The 27981-nt window shown below is 43.4% G+C and overlaps 3 protein-coding genes across 7 annotated transcripts in view; all 3 read right to left on the bottom strand.

Annotated features, from left to right (window-relative positions):
• Window positions 1-2751: 2751 nt before the first annotated feature.
• On the bottom strand, window positions 2752-5326 carry C7H1orf52 (chromosome 7 C1orf52 homolog). Its single transcript, XM_075508475.1, has 3 exons — window positions 4893-5326; window positions 4563-4770; window positions 2752-3315 (listed from the first exon to the last, which is right to left on the bottom strand). Exons 1-3 carry the CDS (start codon window positions 5151-5153, stop codon window positions 3233-3235), a joined length of 552 nt encoding a protein of 183 aa, XP_075364590.1. The 5' UTR covers window positions 5154-5326; the 3' UTR covers window positions 2752-3232.
• Window positions 5327-6381: 1055 nt separating this feature from the next.
• On the bottom strand, window positions 6382-14807 carry BCL10 (BCL10 immune signaling adaptor). The gene is made up of 3 exons (XM_075508474.1): window positions 14651-14807; window positions 9983-10271; window positions 6382-8854 (listed from the first exon to the last, which is right to left on the bottom strand). Exons 1-3 carry the CDS (start codon window positions 14738-14740, stop codon window positions 8487-8489), a joined length of 747 nt encoding a protein of 248 aa, XP_075364589.1. The 5' UTR covers window positions 14741-14807; the 3' UTR covers window positions 6382-8486.
• Window positions 10133-27981, bottom strand: part of DDAH1 (dimethylarginine dimethylaminohydrolase 1) — a 112900-nt gene continuing 95051 nt past the window's right edge. For 4 of the 5 annotated variants that reach the window (XM_075508473.1, XM_075508469.1, XM_075508472.1 and 1 more), the window contains 2 exons: window positions 24039-24182; window positions 18973-23600 (listed from right to left, as the gene is read on the bottom strand). In XM_075508473.1, coding sequence (XP_075364588.1) covers window positions 23484-23600; window positions 24039-24182 — 261 coding nt within the window. In that variant the 3' untranslated portion in view covers window positions 18973-23483. Of the gene's footprint in view, window positions 10272-18972; window positions 23601-24038; window positions 24183-27981 lie in introns of those variants that run through there. The other variant, XM_075508470.1, reaches the window with a different exon arrangement.

Raw genomic sequence — 27981 nt, 5'->3', positions numbered from 1 at the left:
AGATAGGGTAGGGCTCTACAATGGATTTCTATAGCAACATCAACATTATGTGAATTGTATGCTTACATTTGATTATTACAACACCTGCTCTGGGCTTTTTTGTATGCCCTCTATGTCAAGAAATCTGACTTGCTTCAGAAGCCGCAGCACTAGCGCTTCTCTCATCATCTTCTCCTGAAGATGATGTACTGAAGCATCTCTACCAAAAAACTTCCAGCAGCAGAACCAGTCCACCCAGATAACTCAGCTTCAGACAGGCTTTCTCACAGCCTTGTTTCAGATGTCTTACTAAAGAAAAAGCAGCATAGTTGCTTTTGCCATTTCTCCTGAATAGGGAAGCTGCCATGGTCACTGCTTACAATGAAGATTTCCTCAACCTGTAAATAATACAATTAATCATTCTTCTCCCACATTAGCCACGCTGGTTTTCTCCTTGGAAACCGAGTATCAGATGGTGTTAACTTCAAGACAACTGGATACCACGTATATCATATTATCTGAAAACAAAAGGAGTGATTAGCATGGTAACTTCCTGAGCTGCCCATAGAATAGCAGAGCAAACAATACAAGGACAAAAGCCTCCTTGGTCATGGCAGTCGTGGGAATGCATCCTATTTCCAGAGCTGGTGACATTAACCTTCAGCTATAACGCTCTTCAAGGAGCACTTCAGTAGCAAACAGAACTATTGTAAGACTTGAGAATTAGGCAGTCCATTGAACTGTGTACTTCATGCCAAATCCCTCAGATTTCAAGAAATGGTACCATTCATCCTACATAACCCTGGAGTAAATTCTGTACATACAGGATAGCAGAGGCAGATTTCTCAAAAAGTGTCTTGCTAGACATACCGTAATCTGCAACTCGCTGCCTGCACACAAACGGAACCTTTGGGAAACTGACCGAACATCTGATTTTCATATCTGAAGGGGAGCTTGCTGCTATTCCCTGCCCTCAGGTCTCTATGCCAGCTGTAGTAGAAACACATTCCTGTTAAAAAAAGGAGCATAAGCAGCCTTTTTCCTACCACATTTGCTGAAGATTAGCACCTTCAACCTAGCAATATTAGGACAGCAGATACATTAAAAAAAACAGATTAGAGTGAGCCCTTTCATTCAGAGACTTCACATTCAGCACTTCAAGAAAAACATCCTTCGTTTCTTTGTAAGCGAAGCTCACAGAAACCATTCAATACCAGATGAACAGGAGCTAGAGACCCGCGACGCAAGTAGCTTGTGACAATCCACATCCTGAAGTGGATGATGTAAGGCTGCGTTACCTGCATGGAGACAGCTATTCCTGTAAGAGAACCGGTCTGCATTAGATGGCAACTTTTAGTGGAAGTTTCATGTGCCATTACTAGAATGAGGGAGAATTTACATTAGCATTCTAGACAAAGCAAAGTACAGGCATCTGTAGTCTCTCAATTCAACAAAATGCAGATATCCACAGCTCCTGAAGTGTCACGCTCCACTGGCTGTCCACCTAGTGAAGGCTCCATTTCAGCAAGGGATAAATACGACTGCTGTGAAGGGGTCTTCATCCCAGCTGGAACTCAGCAGGGTCATCATCAAGGGCATGGGAGGCTTCCCCTTGCAACCCGCAGGCCAGCTCTGCTCTGCTCCCTGCTAGCCTAGCCCCTGCTCTAACCCAGCCTTCGCAACCTGAGATGAAGGAGTAGTTTGAGAAACTGTAGGCAGATCTGGCACTACCTCAGCTTTGCCTACGACACCGTCCCTCATCGTCCCTCACTGCTACAACAGTGTCAGATATTTGGGTTTGTGCTAGGAGAGCTGGGGCACGGGGGACCCTCAGCTGTGTACAGGTACCATTTTTTGAATGGTTTCCAGACTGGCAGCACAGTGGAATGTATCATGGATTTGGCCCGACAGCCTGTGAAATTGGCAAGGAGCAGTTGCGGAGTCTGCAGGTAGAGAAGGATTCAGAGAAAGCATTATCACACTGCCAAGGCTAGAATTGCATAACCTGTTGCTAACTTCATATACTCACTAAAAATGAATACATTTTGCTGTATATTTAGGTTCAAAAGAATTTTTTTAAAAACTCACTTTAAAAAATATAAACATCATATTAGCACATATGCATACAGAATCTGTTCTGCCAAATTAAAGCTAGTCCAAGACAGAAGGAAAATAAAAATGATGAGTTTACATTAATGGTTTAACTACAAAAACTTCTATTAGTAGGCCTAATCTCATTGCAGATTTCCTAAGGCACAGAAGCTTTATTTGAAAATAAACCTAGAGTAACCCTCCCTTCAAACCAGTTTTGCTGGTAGTTTTTCATATACAGACCCAAAAAAATCCATGCAGCAGCATATCACAAATGCAACATATACTGACTAGCACTTTGAGAAGATTACCAACCGTTTGTACTGAAATAAATACAATTTGGCAGTAAAGACTCTATCACAGCTTTGTCATAATTTTTTTCCACATAAATATCTAGATTCTATTTTCAATTTTAGGAAGAATATGCTAAATGCTTCAATTCCTCCTGCATCAGTTAGTCTCATGTTTCACTGATGCAAACCACATAACATCAAAACTAATTATCAAATATTAAACTCCATTATTAGGTCCATTTTTTTTTCAGTTTGTAGTTGTATATTTATTACAAACAAAACCCTGAGGAATCTGTTGTGTCATAAGAAATACATCACTGAAATGCATACAGTACAGAATTCATCCCTCCTATTCACCAAGCATGCAATGCAATATTTATACTGCAGATGTTTTCAAATGTAGTTTTATTCCAGTGACCTATTTGCAGTCTTTACGTACATTTCAAAACAACATTATGCAAACATATCACAGGACAGTACTTGAAGAATCTTTAGTATATACTCCTTTATAAAAGGTTTTGACACAAAGGAAAAGTCAGTCCAGAAAAGCTCACGTTACCAGGTTTCTTGATAAACAAAATACCATGAAATCCTGTAACCTGCATGAGCACAAGCATCCATCACCATGGATCCCTCTTTTTAAATCCCTCTTTTAAATAAACAGGTTTAAATTTTGTTCAGTAGACGAGTTTCTATCACGACACTGTCCATTTAATTTTGTGCTTTCCAAAAGGCAAGCATACTACAGAAATAAAATTCCCCACCCAATAGGAGAGAGAAATTCGGTAAACGTGTATTTGTTTCCTATTCCAGCAGAGCAATCCAAGTTCACTGAAATTCTCATTACAGCTAAATCCAGCACGCCCTGCTTATAACTTCTTCTTCTTTGTCTGCTCCCCAGAGTCTAGTTTACGTTTCTTAGCAGAAGCTGGTTCATCATCTTTTTCACCATCTTTAAATAAGACAGAGGTAATCAAAGTCAGCAAAGCCAGTATTTTTAACTTAAACACCCCCCTCATCCCAGAACAACTGAGATGCCTGGAAAAAAGACACAGTAGCATTAACTGACAACATCCTCATTTTTGGCATGTGGACAAGACATGGACAGAACAGGAATGATTACTTGTTATTACTACCACAGACCATTGAGGATAACCAAGAAGAGGCCTTGTTATGCTACTATACAGTACCTGTTCTAAAAAACTTACTATTTGAATAGATAAGACAAAAAGCCAGAAAATTACATTTTAGAAGCAGGAAGTAATGTCAAGGTCAATTAGTAGTTTATCTTCTTAAGTCTTTGGATGAAGGTTGACTGAGAGAAATGTGAAGGAGGGAAAAAAAAAAGCATACAGAACAAATGGAGCAAGACAGAGACAGAAAAAGTGCCACTGGGGAAGGAACACCCAGAACAAAAAAAGGAGCAAAATAGTAAAAACCCCTTCCTCTGGAAAAGGTTTGCTGACAACTTTACTGGCGAACCAAAACATTATCACGTGTTCTGAAAGCCCAGGATTTCTTCTTCTGGTTTTGTTCTCTTGGTTGTTACTGGCTATTCTCTTTCTGCAGCAAGTTTTAAAAAAAATAATTCCTCTCTCCTGCCAAATATTTCTTTACTCCCTAGATTACCATTACAGCTTGTACCATGATTAAAAGTGAAGAGGATAGTAAATATTTTTTTCGGTAATCTGTCACACGGACATTTTATTTAATTCCCCTCTTGGCCCCCAAGTTTTGCAAACATTATAAAAATAATCTCACCTACGTCTACACCTAAGGTCAAGGCAGCAGCGTTTGAAGAAGCTCTCATACCACTTTCTGTTTTAGCAGTACCATGACCGAACCTGTAAGTTTCATGCGCCTACTGTTCTCCAGACTCTTTAATTATTCCCTGTTTCCGCTCATGACAAGGGAAGGGGAGCAGAAAGATCGCTGGAGAGACTATGTTGATTCCAGGAAAACCAGAACACACGCGCTGAAGCCTAAGCATCCCGGCAGCCAGCTACCGCTCTGCCCTTGAGCGGCAGTGGAGGCAGAAGAGGCCGGCAGACCTTCCTCCGAGGGGAAGGAAGTTCGGGGTTCCAGTCACAGAGCCCTCGCAGAATCACCCACCCACCCACCCACTTCGCCTCCCTGCGCACACGAATTCGGAACACGCACGCCTGTGCAAAGCACAGCTGCCTCAGGCCAGGACCTCACCCGATTCCGGGGGCTCCTGCTCCTCCTCCGGCAGAAACCTGGCTTTGCTGGCCTGCCGGGGCGCGTCGTCGCCGTTGTCCTCGTAGATGTTGGACCACTTTATGGCCATGTCGAGGGCGGGGGGCGGCGGGGGCTTCTTCTCGGGCGGGCTGTAGGACTCCGGCGGGGGCACGGCGTTGCTCTTCCACACCTTGAACTCCTTGGGGGGCTGCAGGAGAGAGCAGGGCACCCGTCACACCGCGCCTCGGCGCCCGGGGCGGCTGCAGGGCGGCGCGGCCCGGCCCCACCGGCCGCCTCGGGCTGCCCCCCGCGCCCCACCGGCCGCCGCACCTCCTCGGGCGCCCGCAGGACGCGGCTCTCCCAGTCGATCTGCTTGTTGAGCGGGTTGTAGAGGAAGGCGGGCGGCTGCGACACCCTACGGAAGAGCTCGTCGGGAGGCGGCAGCCGCGGCCGCCGTCCCGGGCTGCCCCCCGCCGCCGCGCCGCCGCCCGCCTGGCGCTCGTCGGCCTGGGGCTCGTCGGCCTCCGAGTCGGAGCTGGAGCTGCCGTAGGCCGCGAAATAGCCCAGCGGGTCCTCTCCCTCCGCCGCCATAGCGGCGTCTGCCGCCGCGACACCGCCCGCACGGAAACCGGGCCCGCGCCGAGGGTTCCGGCCTGCCGCCGCACCGGCTGGAGCCACAGCCCCCGGAGCCCGCCGCGGCGGCCGCTGCTGCCGGCGGCCCGGGGCCGGGCTCCGCGCTGGCCCTCGGAGGCGAGACCCACGAGTGTTTTCGCGTGGGTGGGGTCCCGGTCTGTACCTGGCGAACGGCATCCAGCAGCAGCAGGAGGGGGAAAAGGGACCTTTCTGCGCCGGCCCTGGGGCTCACCCCGGTAACTCACCCCCACCTAAGCGACCACAGACAGATACAGAAAATCAGACACGAAACTGAGACGACCTCCATTTCTCCTTTTTTACACCTGCAGACCCAAGTAGAGAGAAAACACATTTTCCTTAATGTTCGAGCAGGCAGAGAAAGCTTTGAACATCGCCTATCCCGTTAACAGCTATCTTTACCAAAAGAGATTTTTCAAATCTGTTGGAAAAAGTTTGTACTACACTTCTCTTGTCAACAAGGCCCATATATCTGTTTTCACATCAGCTAAAATACTTACAGCGCTGTTCAGGTTACTTACGCTACCAAGCAAGCAGGATAAGGTCTAAGGACAGGGCTTTGGTTATGATACCATCAACTCCTTTATCGCAAAGATACTACACTGGGTCCAGCTACTCTCTCATAATCAATACTATAAATGATTATTTGAAAGAAACCCGACACACAAAGTACGATGAAAACCGCTGAAGTGAGCTTCCATGGCCCCTGCAACATTTGCAAATCCTTTTTTGAGTCACACTCTTCAGCGCTCAAAGGTTTTGTTTCTCCCCCACTATTAAAAAAAAAAAAATCTTCACTGAAGAATGAAGTCAATATATGCATGGCTGGAAGCAACGCTTCTCACATCTTTAAGAAGTTGAGCAATCAACTCATTTGAAAAAAGCAAGAGTCAGGTTAGCAATACCAGTCATGAACCACAGAAAGTGTAGTTAAGCAGCCGAGGTCTTAATTTCACATGCATGTTTTCCCTGTACGCTGCTCTTGAACACAGTCCTACAGGCACAGGTGTTTCACATTAAGTCAGTCTTTCCACCAAAGACAAACCTCTCTAACAAGAAAATGAGAACAAAAGCCTCCCGCACACACAAAACCAAAACCACACATCCAGATACTGGCATGAACTGCTCTCACAACCTATACATTTTAATAATGAGAAGCAGACAGGAAAACAGGCAAGTATACAAAAGAATTTATTCCAAAGTTGTGATAAAAATATTCCAAATTTTAAAAAATGCATGTTATAAACATTTGGTAAGATAATACATTCATGTAAAGTCTCAGGTTAATAGGCTCCACTGCAGGAGTGATCCCTGCACAGGTAGGCTTCCTGCAGGCTGCGCGGCGTGCTGTGGGGCAGGCAGCACACCTCATGTCTTCGGATTTAGATCTGCAAGGCTGTCTTCACCCTGAGCTGATGCTCTTTTTCATTTAGGGCCAAGCTTGCTCTCTCCTCCGTTTACAAGAATCCAAGAAGGGACCCAAACCCAAGCACAGCTCTTTAAGTGGTTACAGTGGGCATTTAGACAAATCGATCTTTAGACATCCCGAGTATGTGCAACTGCAGTTCAAGTTAATGGAAAAGAGGGATTTAAACCTACCTTTAATTTCATGTTAGAGAGCAAAATTTTGCTTGCATATTTAGGCACTTAACTTCCAGAGTGCCTTCTGAACCAAGCAGTTTTGCCGAAAAGCATTTTCACCGTCCTGACAGTCTATGACCTTAGATGTGTACAAGAAAACCATGGATTTTTATAAACACTAAACAGAAGCCCACAAGCCCACATCTTTATGGAATGTAAGCTGGTCATATACCAAGTATGGAGTGTAGTTGAACATTGCAGTTCATTTTAACCTACTTCCAAAACCAGAGTAAACATGAAAAAAATTTAGAGACTGTACTGAGGTCCTGTAGAAGGCCTGTCTCCACAAAAGGAGAACACAGTTTAGGAATATTACCTGGGTTTGAATTTGAATGGAATTACACAGCTATAGCACTGTACGAGAGCCAAAATAATTTAAAGCCTTAAATACAAACCTACCCTTTGATGTACTGAAAACATCCCATCACTTTAAAGTGTAGTACTGCAGAACACAACTGTACACATTTCCAAGTAAGAGTTCGTTTTTGTGTAGCAATTTTAAAGTGATTATAGGCCAGCTTCATGAAAAGTAGATTACAACTCGAGTAGAGTATGTGAGGAATACAGAGCATGGTACATTGTGTCAAGAAATGAGAACCTTCCCATGTTGAAATAGTTTAAAATGCATTTGACTCTAAACAATTTGAAATGTAAACCTGTCTATCTGCTTTGAAGAGTAGGTATCTGAACCGCAACATTTCCAAGAGTCCTTCACTTCAGATATGGATACTTTCTTGCTACAGGACTCCCCCTCTACTTACCTACTGGGACAAAACATACAAGCTTTGCTCCTTAATAGCATTATACAATAACATTTTCTTACAGCCCACTTGATGCTGTTACAGCAGTTTACATTCCTTTTCCAGTACGAATGAGAATTTATATTTAAAGTGCATCTCAAATCAGAAATCTCTAACTAATATACAAAAATAATACGCTAAGACTTGTGGAAGTGTATTTGCTAACTCAAATCACCATAATACCGAGTGCCTTTTGATTTACAGAGAATACAGGACAAAGTTCAGACAATTAAGATGACTTCTTACAAGTAAGCGTAGCTACAGATTCGGCCAGATTGGTTTTGGGTTTGGTTTTTTTTTTTTGGCAAATGGAGCTGCACACACATACATAGAGGGCAGAATTTATCCTACAGAGAAACATTTAGTTTGGTAAGTGAGTTTAAGCTTTTTTGGTAAGTGAGATTAAGCTTTTAGTTCAGAAAGTTATTTTTCAATACTCAATACTTCTCCTAACCATCTTTCCCAATTCACCTGTCACAGAAACTTTAAGAAAAACAGATTTGTTAGTTTCTGCAAGAAGAAAAAAAAACATTTGTTCTATAACTGCAGCTTAAATATCTGCAACTAAATGTGAAATCTTACATACATTGGTTTCAAAAACAAACCTTTGCTGGTGTAATACCATGATCTTTTGAAAAAAGCTCCCTAAAGAACATAAAATCAAGCAGCTCCAGAGTCACCCAATTACAAAAAAAATTACTCTTTAAAACCAGTAAATAGCATAGATTGTTTCCTCTGATTTTGCTAGTTAGCAATGTTTGAAAACATCTTTTTAACCTTTATAAGACATCACACACAGTTTCAGTACCATTTGGATGAAAAGTCACTACGTTCACTGTGGTTGAAGAGAACGTGATCTTAAAGGCAAAAAGCAATTGTCACTTGAACTGGTACATGGTTCTTGCTGCTCTGACTGGAGCTCGGGGGGGAGGGGGGGTGCACCGGGGTCTCCAGGCCCTGGAAGGGTGGCTGAGAAAACAGCGCTCTCTGCATTTCCCATCTCTGCAATTGGTAAATTCATTGAATGAAGAGAGACAGCAGACATAAATGCAGCTGTGCTATAATCTTCTTCTGGATGATGTATCTGGGTAGATTCTTTGTCTTTTGTTTTATCAAAAAAATTAGATTCATCAGAATATGATCTAGAAAGATTATTCGTTCCTCCATACAGTGAGGTCATACAGGTGCTGCAGCTTAGACCTAAGACAAAAAACAGAGACTAGATTTAATTACAATATAGTGCACTCTTAAAACTCTGCTCTGATTTAATATCAGTTAAGATTGTCAAAGATCAATTGTCTGTATTTTTAACAGACTAACCTCTTCATCTCACCTGTGACATCCCAATATTCACGGCAAAATAAAAAATACATGCAGGTTATCTAGGCTGACATGAATGATTTCTCTATATCTCTGCATCAGCTACTATTTGACAAAGGTGCACTGTAATTTAAGCTTCATTTTAGGAAGTCACTTTAGCCCTTTGACCTATCTTTTGGCAGATTTTTCTCACTGTCTTCTTCAAACTTTCAAAAGCTTCAGCTACATGGTTCTACTCTGAAGTGGACTGCATTCGAAGGCTGTTTTACCTGGAGCCAGAGAAAACTTCAGGCCTTTCATCTCTAGGGTTAAAATGTACTTCTTCCTTCTTTATTTCTCTTTTGATGGGCGTGGAAGGGGAAGTAAGGTTTTTGGTTTAGAAGGCTTATACTTTCTTTATCTGCCTTATAAAATATAAGTACATATAGTCACTTCAAGCTTTGTGTGTCAACAAAACCTCTCTACCTGTATGATGCAATATATGCATACATTTACAGTGTCTAATTTTAAGTTTTGGCACTGAAGGCATGCAGGAGAATTCCCCTCAGGCTGCATTTGCTGGCTTATCTTCTGCTGAGGTGCAGAGTTTAACAAAACCAGAGCATCCTGCCACTGAAGTAAATAGCTTCAAGAGAAATGCAAGATGGAAGATAACCACCTATTCTGAGTTCTGAATTAGAACCTCATAGAAAGCAAAACTGAAATGTGAAGACCGACTTATCCGTCATAACAACACACGATAGGGTTTTTTGCAATTTGTTATTTGTGATGTGTTCAGGTAGTAAAAAGGTAAAGCCAGGATACATGCACTAGGATCTTAAACCCAAACTGGTGATATTTCCAAGAATGTTGTCCCAAACACTAGAGGAAGGAAAAAAAAACCCAACAACAAAAAAACCAACCAAAAAACTGTACTAAGAAATATGATTTAAAGAATTGTTGAGTTTAATTTTGCAGACCCTCAAAATAAAACGTATGTCTTACAAGATATTATTATAAACTTCTCACCTTTGAGAGCTTCAAGTTTTTCATTTTTGACTTTCAACACTACGTCAGTTATCTTTTGTAACAGGAAGTTTTGCGTTCTTTCTCGTCTGATAGATTCAATCAAAGCATCTAGTCCCTTTGGGTTTTCTGCCAAGTAGTCCAATAACTTTCCAGTTTTTTTCCTACTGGAAGATCGAGAAGAAATTTCTTCTGTGTCCTCTCTAGTGAGTATTTTCTTTGAACGTAGGTAATCAAAGTGTCTCTCAGCTATGATTTTATCACACAGGTAAGGACGCATCCTTTCTAAAGCCTGAAAAACAAAACAAACTAGTATTAGCCAATCTTTCAATTTATTTAGAAGCCTGTATTTGAAGCCTATATTATTTTGATACAGGATAATGAAACAATTTTTAAAGCTGCCACCGTGTTACCTAGCAGAGATTTTTGTCAGTGTAAAAAAATATTTTTTTAAATGTTATCTAATTTACTTATCCCTTTCATTAGTTTTCTTTGAGTGAACTCAGGAGTTTTAATGCATGTTAAGTAATAAGGTGAATACTTACTGAAAATGTTAGTTACATCAAGCCTGTGGTTATCACACTTCGGAACATTCACCAAGTAAAAATGAAAAGAAATTATACCAACAAATCACCACAGCACCTACTCGCTTTGTCTACAGACACACTCATTCTCACTGACTACCTGACTGCCACATTTCCGTACTATTTATATCCACGAGGCACAACTCCAAAATACTGCAATTATTGATGCTTTCTGTACATTGAGTACAAGCAGTCTCAGAGCAACAGCATGAATACACTGACTGTTTAAAAGGTTTGTTACATAAACACCACTATTTACAAGTTCAACAGATTACTGGCATCCAAGATACGTGCACTTTCATCTACAGATGTACCTACTCTCAACAACTTTACTGGCTGCTTTTTGTCTTCATCAAGCTGCCTGCTTTTGATTTAAGATTTTATATTAAACACCTGAAGCAACTTGCACACCTCTAACATGCTGCACAGGCCACTGAGAGTTAGTGCAACTCTGATGACTCTGGCAAAAGCAAAATGACTCCACCTTCCGCAGCATAACTTCAGCTTACAAGTGTACACTGGTTGCTTAATTCCTCTCTGTAACTAGCAAAAAGAAAGAGGTGGAACAATCTGCCCACGGGAGGGGACTCCATCCGTGGTCTAAAGACCCCGATATGCAGTTAATTAACATTGGGTATGATGAAGCAGAGACATCCTGTCTTGAGCACTTCAGCAGCAGTGCCACCTTGCATCTTCAGCAACTGTAACACCTAGTACCGATCACCTTCCTTCAGAGATCTTCTTCCTGGGGAAACATGCTATCTTTTGTAACCATATTCAATTCTAACCCGACTACCAATTTATTTCAGAAGTAATTTTACAGGAGCAATGTCAGAACTAAAGACTGCCATGTCACCGCTTTGATTTCCTCCTTGGAAGATCAAGTGTTCTCTCCTATACTGACCAATTTATTTCTAGTTATCAAAACAAAAAACAATCTTCCTCCACCTTGTTCAGAGAGTACAGACAAGCACAAACATTGCCAAAATGTAAATTATATTCATCTTCTTTCAATCTGTACATTAAGTAGCCTGCTTGATATCAACATCGAAACAGAATTAATGCATGTGTTCGTAACTTTCCAGTTTCGGTATCTACTACTCTATGAAGACGAGAGTCGCAAATGACATCTCTGTGCTTGAAAAACAAGCTCTCGTTTTATGTAATACCACAAAATTGGCAGTTTCTCCCGCCAACATTTTTCACTGTGCAGAATTACACAAGAAGTCAGATACCCACTAGCTGAATATTACTGATGTGAAAAAACTAATGCCCCCCACATTGGATAAAAAAAAAAAAAAAAAAGAATAGGTGAGAGCCAGAAGGAAAAGCACCTTTACATATAGGACATGTGAAGAGACAGAAAGAAACAAAACTTCTTTCCTGAAAAAAGTTTTCAAATATCCTCCAGCTTTTTGAGATTAGATTCCATAACAGCAGCATTTAAAAATTAAAATTTGAAAGTGACTGTTTGCCTTATAGCCATTTGCTAGCTCAGTAAAAAGAAGCGGAGGAAAAGCTAGATATAAAGATGCACTTTAAGATAGATTATTTCAAACAGCAAAATACTGTCTGGCATACTGGTGCTAGGGAAAGCACCAATAACTCTTAAAGAAAAGACTTCCTGGCCTGCTCCACTAAGTATAGCAGAGGATAAATGTGTTCTTCTAGTTGCTCTTTGGGATCCAACAAATACTAAGCTATCAATAAACAGCCTGTGGTTACACAGTTGTTAAAGAAAACATCAGATGACCATGCATGGAAGATAAAGGAAGGCTTTTGGCAGTAGACCATCACCGTTAGATTGAATACAACGTAAAACCGAAAATGTAAGGGTGCAGCTCCATGACGGGCAATTTAAGTGCAAGGAACACTCCCTCCGCTGCATGGTAGCTGTGTGTTCCTACCCTTTCCCTTGTACTGGTGGATGAGAAGATCCAGTCAAGAAGCTGTATTGGTGCCTTTTTTTCCTCCTCCCACAGCCAGATTAGTTACCTGATTCAGTTTAACGTGCAGTCACTTTGGTGCTAGTGGTGGCATAAAAACTATGATAAGAGCAGAAAAGTGCAACAGTACAGCTTATATCAACTTCGGCAGCTCTGGAATACATCTCAAGTGTCCAACTGCAACAAGCCCATGCCTGAATGGTTACGAATGTAGTAAGCAATACAGATTTCTTCAGTTCCTATGGAAATCTCATCCTACCACCAGAAGGATCAATCAACAAACTCTGAAACGTAAGTCAGTCAACCTTTCAACATTAAAAGAACAGAGTGAGTTGTTATTGAACAGAAAGACTATTGGTTTTGACTAACATCTTCCTGTAATGAGTCCTTCACTGTATGAATTGTATCAGTTCTGAATTCCCCTCCGCACTGTCCTTGTAGGTTTGAGGGACAGAAAGAGTAAACACGTTAGAACAGGAGCTTTAAATATACTTTGCTCTATATTGATTATTTTGTATGGCTCGCTACCTCCTTCCCAGCTCTCGACTGTAAGGCTCCAACCTTTATAATTCTTCCTCAAGACAAGTTTACCCAGACCAAGTTATCCTTGCAGGTTAGCTTTCTGAGGTATGCTGTCCCATAATATACACAACTTCTGCAGCACTTCTGTTTGAAGTGATCCTATCAAAGATACTTAAACAGCTTTGAAACAGCTAAGTGAGTTTATACTGAACCAGCACTTTGTATCGTGAAGCCGTAATATTTAAAATCTACGAGAAGAATCTCTAAAGTCAGATCTATTTGATTGTATTTTGATGATAAAACTAATGTTATTTCTTCTACATATTAGGCTTCCATCAAGTCCTCCAATTACTATGGGAGACCCTATAAGGTTAAGGACTGAAGCGACATACATGCACTTCTGTGAGATGCAGCCGTGAATTCAGTCACTGACACAGATTAACGTACATATCAAGTTATATATATACAGTCTGATTTAAGTAGTTCTTATCTTCTTTTGGTGTAACTACCGGATGCTAACTATTGCAGTATTACCCTGTAGTTCCACAGAAGCAAGTAATAACTTGAAAAACATGCCTCACAAAACTATGACAAAGCATTTAAAGACAATTATGTATGCATAAAGCTAGTGAGAAACCAAAACCAAACGCCAAACATTCTTTATTGTACTTTAAAGGAACATAAAAACTGAAATAAGTCAAAGATAAGACATAGTAAATTACAAATAGAAGCATGGATGGTCAATAAATAATTGATAAACTGTGATTTTTAGAAAGTTTGGGGTTTTTTAAAATTAACTGATCACTTGTTGAGGTTGGTTAGCACATTGCTTGCTTCCCAGCCTAGCAAAGAGATAAGTAAATCCAGGCTGAACCAGGGTGAAGTCTTCCCTCAGATTCCAGACATCAGTGAATAAATTCGGGGGGGAGGGGATCAGGAAAATATAGAACAAAAAGCCTCAAAAAAAGTTATCAGTATTTAATCCAAATATTCATGCTCTATAAGAGAGAATCTTATTAACACCAGGAGAAGCATACTCATTGGCAGCTAGCCTTTGGGCACCGATTAATCACTCATCGCTTCTACTCTGTCTCCTGCGCCTCATCGCGGTGCGCAGACACCACGAAGACCAAACCCGCGCTACTCCGGCCTTAAGGCGCGACAAGGCCGCAGGCAGACGGCTTAGAGGAAAACACGAGGAAATCGAACTTCCAGGTGAACACCTGCCCCAGGCTTCAGTTTTCGCCAGTCGTTATCAGCCCTACACCGGGAAGCCCCGGAGGCCAGAGCCGCGGGCTGCCGCTCCCGGCGGGCTGCGGGCAGGACGCTGCGGGCAGGACGCCCCGGGGCCGGGGCCGGGCCCGCCGCCCCCGCCGCACGTGACCTGCCCGCCCCCGCGGGCGCCCTCCGGGAAGGCGGCGGGGAATTCCGGGCGGCGCGGCCGGGGCCGTAGCCCGGCGGCTGCTGGCGGCCCTCCCGCCTCCGCGCCGGCCTCCCCCCTCGGACGCCCGCTCTGACAGGGCTTCGGCTTCCGCTTCCCTCGCCCGGGCCCCGGCCCGGGCCCCGGCCCCACCCCGCCCCTCCGCCCCCCAGGCACGCAGGCCCAGCCCGCCACTTACATCCTTCTTCACCTCGGCCATCTCGTCCTCCGTTAGCAGCCGCCCCGCAGGCCCCGAGTCTGAGTCCGAGCCCGGGCCCGGGCCCTCCATAGCAGAAACCCCTCCGCCGGCACGGCCGCTGCTGGGGAAAACCGCTCACGGCAGCGCTTCCGACCCGGCCCCCGCCCACGCCCGCCCGGCCCCGCCCCGCGCCCGCCCACCCGCCAATGGGGCCTCACGCAGAGCACTCCGCCCCCACGGCGGCCCCGCCCAGTGGCGCGTGCGCCGAGGGGCGTCGCCCACCCCCCGCCCGCCAGGCGGCCGTTGGTGCCGGCGCCCCCGTGCGGCGGAGGTCTGCCTGCGCCGGGAGCCGGGCGGGGCGAGGGGCGGGCGGGCCGGGCCGCGGCGGGGAGCCGCCCGGGGCAAGGGCGTCGTGCCTGCGGGCCGGGCCCCCGGCCTTCGGCGGCGCGGGGAGCTGGGAATCGCCGGGCGTGGCGGCGGGGCTCCCGCCTCCCCTGCGGAGGCGCAGGGAGCGGTTCCCTTCGCGGGTTACACCCTGCCCTTCTCCGGAGCTGTCACCAGACCGAGGCAGTCGTCCGTGTCTGCGGCTCGCAGCTGCCTCCCGAGGACACGTTAACCCCCCTCCGTTAAAACAGGTGTCTGGAAACGCTGAGTGGGCGCGGGTGCCCCGGGCCTGTGCTCCGGGCGTTACCAGCGTTGGGCGACGCCGTAAGGCTGCGGCTCGTCCGGGTGATGACACACTCCTTGCAGCGCTTGCAAGTTACGCGATCGATGACAGGGGGGCACGACAGGTTTTAGGGACTGACGGTTTTCAAAAACCCGCTGCTGTAGAGGCTGTCTTCCGAGGCTGCTGCAGGCCTGGGAGCAAGCCAAGCCGTGCGCCGTGGAGCAGCCGGCAGCTCCCACCTCGCTGCGCCGACGGCCCGGCAGCCCCGCGCTCTCGGGCTCGGCCCCGGAGGCCGCCGCTGCTCCCGGCCCTGCCCCGCGCAGCAGCCAACTCTTAAAGAAAGGACAGAAGACAAAACGGACTGAATCGGTATTTTTTCAGCTGTCAAAAGTAAAACTCGGGCTCTTGCTGCAGTCTTGAAAACTTCGTTTCCAGCAGTTAACCATGGAAGTGTATAGAAGTAGAAGCGATCAATACTGGGTTTTGCTGTCAGTAAGGCAAAACTACCAGTTGTACGATATTTTGCAAAGTCCTTTTGCTTGATATGCCTTGTTAATGCAATCATACTTCAAATATTAATTGCAATGATACCTATTTTACAGTGCTAGCATTCCCAGCTGTTCAATAAACACATTGGATAGCAAAGGTCCTGCCCAGAACATTTAAAAAAAAGGACTAGTCACCGTTGTTACCTGGTGACAGGGCTGATTTCTAAAACCACAGCCAGCTCCCAGACTGGTTGCCAGAAAGCACCCAACCAGCTCTGCTCCCTGCCCCTGCTGTGAAGGTCACTTCTGCCCAGTGAAACTCCTTCCGACTCACCCTCACCATCCAGCCCTGCAGACCTGATCGCTGGTAATCTGGCAGCACACCTCTGCTCACAACGCAAATCCTTCTGTGGTGTTATCCCCACCCCAAGAAGCCTTTGTGTGCTGCAGTGCATTTGAATTTCTCAAAGCTGTCTGTGTTATCTCTGAATAGAGATGAACACAGCTGAAATACAAAGTAAAGGAATATTTGTCTCCTGTTTTCCTGCTCAGAGGGCTCCAGGGCAGGCCATTTTTTTCAAGTCCAAGTGCCTGCATTGATCCTCCCTCATCTGTGCTAGGCACCCAAATACATGGAAAGGTTTCAGATTCTCTGATGCTTCCAGCAAGCTGATTGTGGCATTTCCGAGACAGAGCCAGGTGTCTTCCCAGCCCCTAACTCCTATCCTTGTTCATTAAACCAAATGCCTTCCAGCTCCTCCTCTTCAAGGTGAATTATATTGTAGACTTTGCTGGCTCTGTACAACACTGCTGATAAAAATAGCTATCATGCATTCTAGATTTAGACTATTTGTTAATAACCTTGCTCAGCGAGAGGTGCAGTTCAAAGCCATGCGATGTCTGGAGGGTTAGGCTTCTGGATTCCTGAGCCATGTGTGAGACAAACTGAAGTGAATTAACTTTAGTGATCAGGAAAAGAGCATGTGGTTAGAGAATACAAGAATAGAATATATTTTAGCAGACTTAATACCGATAAAACCTAACAGGATTTAATGGTCCAGGCAGCTGGAAGAAGACTACTCTCAGCATGAAACTCGTTTCAGGAGGTTAACATCAGTTCAATATTAAGAAGTGAGATAAAGAGCGAGTAAGAGAGAAATTCTTTCAAGGAAGCTGGGAAGATTTTGGACACTGCATTAGTTTTATGAGTATGTACACATGTAACGTCCATCTAGAATAAATTTCTAGAGTGAATTTCCAAATAAGTTTTGGAAACTGCTTACAACCCAGAGCTGTTCAAATCTTTAACAGTATTGGTCCTAGAAAATGTTGTAGTGCTGTCACAGTTTGTGAGAAGAGGTCAGTCGGCTTTTCAGAGCTGTGGCAGGCTCTAGGTTTTCTTCCCCCTCTGCCCTCATTGACCAACCCCTCTGCAGGCAGCCTGTCCTTACTGCAGAGCAGGGGCCTCTACCGGGGAGCTTCATGTGCTCCCATCCCATTCTGCCTCCTGGTCCTTACTCAAGGCTCTGGGTCCTGCCTCAGGACAACCCCTTTTTGGAGCTGGCAGGACACCCCAGCTGGCCCCTGTGAGAGCAGCGGGGCTCTACACCCACAACTCCCTAGAGAGGAGGAGGAGAACTGCCAGGCAGAGAGAAGCAAAAGAGTTTGCTTCAGTTACAGATCCAGATCGAGGGCCTTGCCCAAACTGAATGCGTATCTGCAGCTACCAATGGCATGTTTTCAACTACAAACCCACAGCAATCAACCTACAGCTCGTGAATTTTTGGGGGTGAGGTTGCAGAGAGCATCAGAATGTCTGGACTTTACGATGCAGGGGACTGTGACTGATGCTTTTTTGGCAGGATGTACTTACAGTGGAGAGTGAATTCATACACCCAAGTGAAGAAGTCTCTACTTGCTGAAGTAATATTCTACAGCTAAATTTTGCAAAGGACGCTCCTTTTTGCATTACTATTATGCTTTTGCTTTTGAAAGCTTTGATATTCTATGAGGAACTTCTTAACGTGGCACGTAGGAGTGGCTTGTATAGCTTTTGTTATTTTTAATTATTGCCATTTAGAAACAAATTCAAGTAAATTGGTACGAACTCTCCTGTAGCTATGGGTACACAAAGATGCATGTAAATGCAGTAGTTTACTATATTAATTTCACAAAGATAAATGTATCCACATTAGACATAGCACTGATTTAAATATATTTGTATAAAAAAAATCATACTTTTAACCCGTGTAGTTAAATTAGTACAAAGGCTGTATTTATATCAGCCCTAATGAAATCTTTCCTTGTCCCTGCTTCTCCAGCAAGAAGAGTATTAGATTATGGTTTGTTTAAAGTCCTGTTACTAGCAAAGCTGTACAGTTTGGAAGTTATGTAATTCTTTTGCTACAGTACTGTTAATTTATGTCGGGTTTCTTAAAAGTTGAAGCGACAGTACGGAGGCCTTGAACAATTGAATCTTGGATTGCCACGAGGTGGCACTGAAGGCCCACGAGCACTTAACGCACACGTCCACGAAGCCTGGGGTAACTGCGCTGCCTCCTGAGATGGTTAATCCTAATATCATAACCTAATGATATTAGAGCACAAGGGTACAAGCAGAGATTAGCCCCACATGCACTATTCATAGCACACAACAAGTAGTATTTAGATATAAAACATGCGACCATCTGTCATGTTACCACAAAGCCATGTCTGAAATGTAGTCAGCTCTCGACATCCTGGGGGAGAAAAGACACAAGAGCTACGTGAATAATTTAACCTTAACGGTCATGCCAGTAAACCTCTGTAGTGTCACCTTTTGTAACTTACAATAAATACAGGAACTACAGAGAAAATACTATACTACAGTAGCATCTGTTTAGTTATCTTGGACAATAATAAAATTTAGTCACAACTATTGTATCTAGAACACATAGGCAGTATCCCCTCTCTATACATTATTCTTAAATGTAGAGTCTAAAATCATGATTTGTTTTTAAAGAGTCAAGATTTCTTCTAACAGGCTTAAAGGTTTTAGCACTAGTGTCTATAACTGGCTTTATTTCTAGGCACGTAACAAGCTTCCAAATAAAAAGATGGCATGAAACAGTATTAAATTAAATGCATATGCTTTCAGTTTCAAAACAAGAGGCAAAAACTACACAGTGCACAGTACAACTGACACTTTATTCCTTCATGATGGGGATATATAGTATTGAAACTGCAAGAGTCACCAAAAAAAAAATCAAAGTGCAAACCTCTATTAGAACAGATTATGGAATGTATCGATGTTTTTGGCACAAAAAGTGGGGAACTATATCCTGCAACAAGATTTTAAGTTTAATGAAATGTCACACTTCTGTGTTCAGTAGTCATATTTGTGCACTGCAGAACAATACAACGTAAAACAGTGACTAACACGATTCACATGCAACTCTATACAAGTTACATACGTCCAGTTAAAACTTTTCTGAAAATACATGAGGTCCAATGATACTTTGTTCACAATCACTTAACAAATACCATTCTTCAAGCAATCTTATCTTTTCAGCTTCCTCATTGATAAAAGCAAAAATAGAGAATCTTAGAGTAAATTATTTTCCCAAAATGGTTCCATGTGAATGCTGATGTTTTCTATCAAAGTAATTTGGCTCTGACTTCATTGATATAATGTGTAAGAAGTTGAATGAAATCAAAAGCTCATTTTTTTCCATATTTCATCCCTAATTTGTTGTGAACAAACAGCATTCTGTGCACTGACTTTTTGTTTTTAAAACTGGACATAGTGTTGGCTATGAGCTCTGTACCTATTACATGGAAATCACCAAAAAATCAGAGCATAGCTTCATACAGTGGCATCTATTTAAGACCAAAAAGGAGTATATTAGCACGGAAAAGACGAAAATGCAGAAATGGAAGAATTCAAGTTTATCTTGTAAGGTACAGTATGCATTCACATTTTCATTGCAGAGAGAGACACTGTATTCACATTCTGGTGAAGAAAACAACCCACGTATCACAGCTCTCCCTAAACTCTCAGCAAAGACAACACCCATGAAAGATCTATAATGCACACTGTAGCTCTTTCATTTGAACTGAGCTAAACTGATTGCTCAAAGGAAAAAAAACCTTTGATGAGTAATTCAAGCCCCATTGCTGAGCTATTAACCACAAGAACTTCTGCACTGGCCTGCTATGTCATATAGCCTGACAGTTGTTATCAAGTGTTTTATGTGGGCAGCTATTAGTGTTCAGTGTCTCATCTCCTTTTTTGGTTTGGGATTTTATTATTTATATTAATCAAGGATGATGGTTTATATCAGGCATCTGAGAAATGTTCTGGTGATAAGATGTACAGGATGCCCATTAGATGCATATGTATCACAGCAGAAATGTCCTCACAACTGAATTCTTCGTTTGGGCAACAGAAAAAATAGCAAACAGCAAGAACAAGAAGCATTTGGCATGATTTTAGTTCTTAGTACCATACTGCAAATGCGCAAACTGAAGTGCTCTTAATGTTTTTGCTTTATAATGCCATAATAAAGAATAACACTAAAAGCAGAGAGGTGAGGGCAATCCCACTAACCAGCTTAGGTAACTTTTGGCATCAGGCTAAAGTGTAATTTAGAGCGTCTATGTTAGGAGGCTATGATACCTACTCAGACCAACAGAGAGAAAGCAGGTGTGATTTAGAGCACCTAAATTCTGTGCCTGAAGTTAGACAGTTTGAATACAACTTGAAATCATCACCTGAGGGAATTCAGGTCCCTCAGCCACTCCCTTGCTCTTTCTGTATACGAAAATGCAGCCTTGAAGGCAAGGAAATCTAAATAGCAATAGGTGAAAGACCAACCTCTCTGTCAACACAGATGTTTCTCAGCTCTGAGATCCCAACTCCCCCTCTCCCTCCCTTGGGGAGCCAGGGGAATTCACTGTCACCTATTCTATTGCTTTCAGGGACACAAGATATCAACATGTCCACCACAAATGTTTCTCTTTTCTGGAGTAATCCTAAAGAGGAGTCACCCTTGTCACTCTCTGGATCTATAGCTCCTGTTGACAGTCATGCTTTCAGCTCAAAAGAAGTCGCTCAGAGCCAAAGTGGACCCCTCAGTTTCTCCTCCCTCCTGGCACCTATTCAAGGAGGGAGTGAGTTTAGGATAGTCCACCGTGGGTTGGGATACTTTGGAGTGAACAGTGAAGAGGGAGGAGTACAGAAAAAGATGACTCAAGTAGGAGAACTATAGTAGGAGGCAACAGAAGGCAAAATCACTTGGGGTTAGAAGAGAAGTGCTCATCATGCCATAAACTAGAAATGAGAGTCTGAGGAAGAGAGAGACAGGTGAAAGGTGAGAGAGGGTGGAAATTAAAAAAACACACCCACCACCACCACCACAACAGAAAGTTTGAGAGAGAAATTGAATAGAAATCCCCCAGCCTAACGCTGTCCCAGTGTAGCTGGATGCTCTAGCTCCCTAGTGAGAGGAGGGCAGAGGGACTGAAGGACATGGATGGGGGCCAGGCCCCAGGAAGTACATGGACAGGTCGGGGGGATTCTGTTCCAGCTTTGTATGACAGCTCCCACAGCTGCATAGGTTTTTAACAAGAGTCCAGCTTGCCTCTAGAAGGTCACAGTTAAATACTGCAGGGTCATTTTTTGGCACAAAAATCTTTGTTTAATGTCAAGTCATTTTAAAATACAAGATGCTTTATCAGATATTTAAAAAGCACCATGGGAAGGTAGAAAAAGAGATTCCCCACTGCAATGTTTACATCCTTAGAGCCTGATCACCTGGGTCAGGCTTAAATGATGGCGCATGGGAATGGAGGAGACAAAGGGGAAACATTAGGAGAACCCTTTGGGACAGCACACAGCTATAAAAACAGCACTTGCTGTTTGGCTGGCTAAAGACTTCCTTTGGGACATGCTCTCTTTTCACATACATTATATTAGCTTGTCATTGCTCTCTCCCTCGTGATACCTCATGTCATCGCAACATACAGTGTGCCTACAAAGCATCAGATGTATTCTGGTAACTGCCAGGAGGCTTTCTCCTCATTAGCCACTGAGATGAACTGAGAGAGACGCTGAGGAATACCTACGGATATGAGTACTTGTGTTTCCTCCCTTATGACTGCACAAAAAAGCACGCAGGTTTCCAAAGGATATCCAAGTGTGCGCTCAGTTAATACTGTTTGCTTTCCTGCAGACCACATTGCCTGAGCACCCCCCGCTCGCTTCCTACTGTACCTTAGCAACACGCCACAAGTGGTTCAGGAAAGGTGGAGGAGATGTCTAGGAAGTTGATAACATGTTCAGCCTATTTGTCAGTCTCTGAAGAGTTCCCACTACTGCCTCTGTTTGGGAATTTCTCCATCCTTAGTTTACAAATGATTTAACGAGAAGCATGTGAATACAATGGGGTATGCTTCACTTTACTGTGGTGGAAAAAAAAGTATGACTCAGTGGGTAAACATGCTGTGGAATTTGCTACAAAAATTACATTTGTTTTAATGGAATACCACAGTAAACATTCATGCAATTAAAAAAAATAAGATGGTTATCGTTCCAAGGAAAACTGCCCCAAGGGCAGATAAAGTACAAATGCCAATCTTTCAGGAAAAAATAGCTTTCCTTATTCATGAGCATAATCCAGGAATAGCTGTCCTTCAACTCCTTCTATCACCCTTTTCTTTTGAATTTTTCTAGTAAGTGGCCTCCAAAAGAGGAGAAAACAGAAAGGAGAGACAGAAATAAATAAAAAAGTAAACAGAAAATTTAAAACCCCCAAATTTTAGATTAATTTTGTAGGTTTAACTTTTCCAAAAGCATCTCAGTCTTTCATTTTTGTGGTCCGGGTGCTCCCTGGGATCTGGCCTTTTTAAAGACTCCTCTTCCATTCTCACTAAATTGAAAGTCACAGCACTAGCAGCAAACTGGGACCTGAACTTGCAGGATGTATCTTGTGTGGCTGCACTACTCTCTCTTTTTCTGTCATTCAAGTTTCCCAGGCAGATGTTGCCCTTGAATGCTCCCGTCGGAGGAAGCTTTTTCCGAAATTGCTACCTGGCATCTGAAACTGATTCCAGCCACAACTCTGCCCAGCAGCAGCAATGTGATATGGCCAAGACTGAGCACAGTCCATTGCCCACTGTTCCAGCTAGTGTACGGAAAGCTTCCCTACCACACAAGGTACCAAGTTCATGAGCCCACTGAGTCTTCTTCAGTCCCCCCTGATACCTTGCATCACTGAAAGTAAAGAGGACCGAGGAAGGAAAGACAGATGCAGAGCAAGAAAGCAAAAGAAATAGACAGGAGAAGGGAACAGTGTAAAGACAAAAGAGGTGCTTGAAATGTTGAGAATTAGTTGGTTTTCATAAAATTTTCACACAGATATGTTAAATCACTAAAGCTAGGGGTTAGCCATTATAATTGTCTTCTGCTAGCCCATGGGACTAACATACTTCAGAGTTATGTGCCCCCCAAACCATACATCCACCTTAAATACCATCTGCAAGGACATAATAAAAATACACAAAGCAAAAAATTTGTAAACAAGGGTTAGTAGCACAGTGGTACAGTAGATTGTCAATAAAAACAATAAAAGTGTGGATACAGATTCGTCTACCTTGTGTGTAACATTATTGCCAGTTACAAGGGAGGGACTCTGTAAACTCATAATTCTGAAGTTTTGTTAATAAGCACAGAGCAACAGGTGAGGGCCCCATCTACTTTCTCCAGTTCTGTGTTGGCTATTGGGATCAGCATGTGGTCCTTCAGTTTTTCAAATACCTGTTTAGGAAAGAAAATGGAACAGAAATCATTACACTTTATGCCTCTCTGTTTTCCCTTTTCTCTAAGTATTTACAGAATGAACAGGCATGGATTTATCAGCAGGTGCTAAGCCGTCTCATCATTTGTAATCAACACTAACATTTACAGTGTGTGTGGCCTTCTGGCTATGGGATTCACACACATCAATACTGCAGCGAGGGGAGCTGTTGCTACATCCAGTTATGCAGAAGAAGCACCAGGGGCACAAGAGACTAAGTAATTACATCAGTTGTGCAGATGAGAACAGAGCCCAGGCCTCCGACCTTTCGCCATCTGGTATTTCCATGATGGGATACAACAGTCCATTCTGGAAAGCACCTGATTTCAGTTCCCACCAACTTCCCGGCGAGGCCGGGATGCTGGGGGTCTCCCAGGCACGCTCAGCGCAGCTCTCACCTTCGCGCTCTCCGGGTACTCCTCGGGGGCTCGGTGCAGCAGGACATGGCCTTTGCTGGGAATGTTTAAGTAGATGCAGTTTGCTGCGGCATCATCGGGCACCGTCAGCTTGTCGTAGCGGTGGTCGCTCATCTGTTGCATGGTCTGCCGGGAGACACAAAGCACAGCTATTTAGACTAAAAACATTAGAAGCCCCAAACAAATGGGAGAACAGAGCCTTCAAAAAATAGCTAATTGAGATTGCCAAGTCAGCCAAAAGCCATTTTGCTATGCAGGAAGTAAGAAGATCTCTTTTCATCTCTGCCCTTCAAGGAAGGATGTAACTCCAACTGAAATAAGTAGTAGAAAACCTTTGTGAAATGGTTCCTGCAAGCGGCAGGATTAAGCAGGGCACTCTAAGTATCGTCAGTGGGGTCTTTTCCTTAAGGAATGCACACTGAGTATGCAAAACTTTTGCTTGCATTGATGGAAACTATAGGTGCTCAGCACCTTCAAAAAAAGCAGCCATCATTCAATATTTATAAAATGAGCATGAATTAACACAAACAGGACAGGAACAGTTCCCAGCCTGGATATCAGCCCAATCTTAATTCTTTTCAAGGATCTCCTTTCTGCTTTCCAAGCAGTTACGCTTTCACTAAGCACCTGTGCTAGGGAGCAAGAAGGCACGTCTGCGCTAATCCTCGTTCCCAAGGGGACAACACAATAATCTCAGAACAGTAGAGCTGGTGGGTTTCAGAAGTTTGGTTTATAAATATAGAGCTCATACACAAATTTGGATCCTGGCTGGAATTTCAGAGGCAGAGACTCTCAGCACATGAGAAGCCTGAGATCCCAAGTTTTGGATCAGGCTCAACTTTTAAATAAAGATGGGAAAAGCCTGGAGACAAGACGCCTGACTCCCCATTGTACTGTTCCAGCTTTACATCAGCTTCACCCTGACAGAGACCTAGAATGACTCAGAAGTGAACAAAGCTCAAAGTCAAAAACTTTGGTCCTACTGAAAGCCTAAGCAAATTCAAGTGTTCCAGTTTCTCTCCTAGCCCTTCTACGTTCCCACATTCATTGCAAAGACGCAAACAGAAAGAAAAGGGGTTTTTTTCAGCTTAAAAATACTCATGCCAATATTATCTTAAAAATAAAGTGGTATTCTGGTAACAAAATTTTTCAACTAAATTTCCTTCTCAGGGAAACCCCACAGGTTTACATGACGTAGCAGAGAGCAGACTTTGATTTTAGTCACAGTTAAATTAATCTTTAAATTATTTGCAAGTTCATTTGTACTACTCCTCATTCATTAAAAAATATTGTATGGAACTGAATTATAATGAGGCTCTACAACATATTGGGAAGCAACAAAGCAACCTACGCTTGCACACACCTACAGTAATTCCTTTATAGGTCTGGATACATTTTTCTTATTGTAGCCTGAGTCATCCACATCCCGCAGAGAACATGAAACTCACAACGAGGAATGCCGTGCATTCTTGAGGAAGTGTTATCATATTGTCATTTCTTGTTCCTTCTGAAGTTATGAAACTTTCCTGAGTTCCCAAGGTCACATCTACCTCCGTAAAAGGTTAATGTGTTTTTCTGGGGAAAAATCCTTGCACCTTTACTTCACCGGATGTATTTTTATTACTGTGCTTACCATGGTTGACTTTCCTATTTATAATTTTGTTTCCGTTATGTTGCCAAGACGTATTTTATTACGCTTTCCTTGATGCCGCAGACATCTAGCAGCAGGTGACATGCTCACACCCAGTGCAATTCTTCTCCCTGGTAACCAGAGCCAGCAGACTCGTCCTCTACCTGCAGCTTCTCTTTTCTTCCCTACATAATCTTTTTAAGTCTGGATTAAGGAAACGCATTTATTAAATCTGCACTGAAATACATGTATCAGTGGAGGAAAAGCCACCATGCCTGGATTTCGCTCAGCTCCCAAACAGTTGTGCTTTCTCCAGTCCTTGTTGGCAACAGAATCCCAATATTGTAGGTTTTCTGTAGGAACAGCTCATTCATCAGAAATATATTATTAATTACTGTGTAACATTTCCATATGAAATTACAAATAAATTCTTAAGCAGAAGGGTATGGACACATCTCCCATTCATTCGCTTCTGCAAAGTGCTGAAGTGAGAACACCAGCAGCAAGCAGAAATGAAGAAGAAGTGGCAGGGCTTTAGCCGTGCCAGCATGAGGCATGAACCAGCTTTGGGAAGCCTGGGACGTGACGGGAGGGCACATTAGGAGGATTGTTTTCAAGATTAAAAAGCACAGAAGTTGTGGCTGAATTAATTCAGAAATAAATGAGGAGAAAAAAAATGAGTGGGAAAGTGAGAGCACCGTGGCAATAACACCCCAAAGCTGCCCGATAGGGAGGCTCTGGATGCAGCAGAAACACACTGATATGTTGCAATCAGGTTATTTTAAAGACTTGTGGGGTTTTCCATATTTCTATTATGTAAAGTCATGGCACACATGTGCCTGGCCAGACAGGATTCCAGGGCAGACAAGGAGATAAAAACAAGGTCCTTTGATTGTATTTTCTATCAGATAGAAATACATATTTTTTGGAAGTGACAAGTTTACAAAGACTATAGTGCTCGCACAATGTGTTTGCGGAGGGCTGGCTTTCTGCCCACAAACATTGTACGACCAGCTACGTTAAGAGCCAGGCATTTCCCGCATGCCTAGTTTTTCTGGGAATTTTCTTCAGCCTGAAGAGGGTGATTTTCATTGCACATTCTCTCAGCCCTTAGTCATGCTTTCCTTATGTTGAAGTCATTCGCATAGCCTAAAATGCCTTTTCTATAGTTTTTCTTTTACAGTGTGTCCTCCGACAACTGAGGTAATGGATAAGCTAAATAATCCTAAATATGAAGCAGCATTATGCATGAAGGAAAAATGCATATGTGTTTAGGGCCTATTATCACTGACAGAGTCAAGATGATCACATGCACTTTTAAACCAGGCCAAGCCTAGTTACAAATTTTCCCCCTCCATGAGGACGGCCCTTGTCTGAGCCCGGCTGCCATCCGGGACCTACTCGCATCAAGATTGCTGCGGGACAGACAGCGACCAAACCCACCACACCTGCAACATGCCTTTGTGGGCTGTTGGAGACACAAGCAAAACCAAATATACAGTGAGTGTTCCTCTTGTTAACATGGCAATGAACACTGCACTTAAAAATGCCTGTGTCATGTCAACAGAGAAGCAGAAGTGCAGATTTTCAGGGTCTGATTTTTGTTTTGATTAGCTCCTGTCCCCTAGCCCCCAACATTTAGAAGAAGAAACAAACCTAAGCCCAAGTCAAATGCATGTAACCCCACACCCACAGGATCATTCCCTCACCAGATTTCAGCTATCTTGTCCTAAATCCTTCAAGTCACAGTATTCTTAAAAGAAAACTATTGACTTAAAACTATTGAAGATATTTTTTCCATCCCATCTTTTCCTTCTTTCCAAGCACATTAAAGTTTGGTCTGGTTTACACTGATGCTTAAGTAACATTTGCCCTGGCGTACAGTGCAAATTGGGAGATTTTAATCCAGGAGATTGCAAGTTGTGAGAAAAGATTAAGCTACATCAAGACTTTGCCTGCAACGATGAAGATTAAGTCTCTTGTGGTGCAGGGCAACTAACACTGATGAGAAGAATTACTCAGCAGTATGCAAGTCACATCCCCCCAGGTTGGCTGGGAGTTTGGAGGACAGCGTGCTTCTCTTCTGCTTGGAGGAAGGACCACTTGTCTGGGAACGACAGCAGACTGATGCCCTTGCATACTTAAGGCAAAAGATGAGGGCAGGCACTTGGCCAGTACATTGCCACCTGGAGGGAGGACTGAAAAAGGTAAATTATTGCTCACTACCTGGAAAATACCTCTGATTACCAAACCTGCCATTTTTTCATGCTTGTAGAACCTGGAAATGCTTCTTTA

This window comes from Mycteria americana, chromosome 7, assembly GCF_035582795.1.
Source record: "Mycteria americana isolate JAX WOST 10 ecotype Jacksonville Zoo and Gardens chromosome 7, USCA_MyAme_1.0, whole genome shotgun sequence".
Taxonomy (NCBI): Eukaryota; Metazoa; Chordata; class Aves; order Ciconiiformes; family Ciconiidae; genus Mycteria; species Mycteria americana.
Note: the sequence above shows the minus strand (reverse complement) of the source record. Positions and strands in the feature narration are given on the sequence as shown.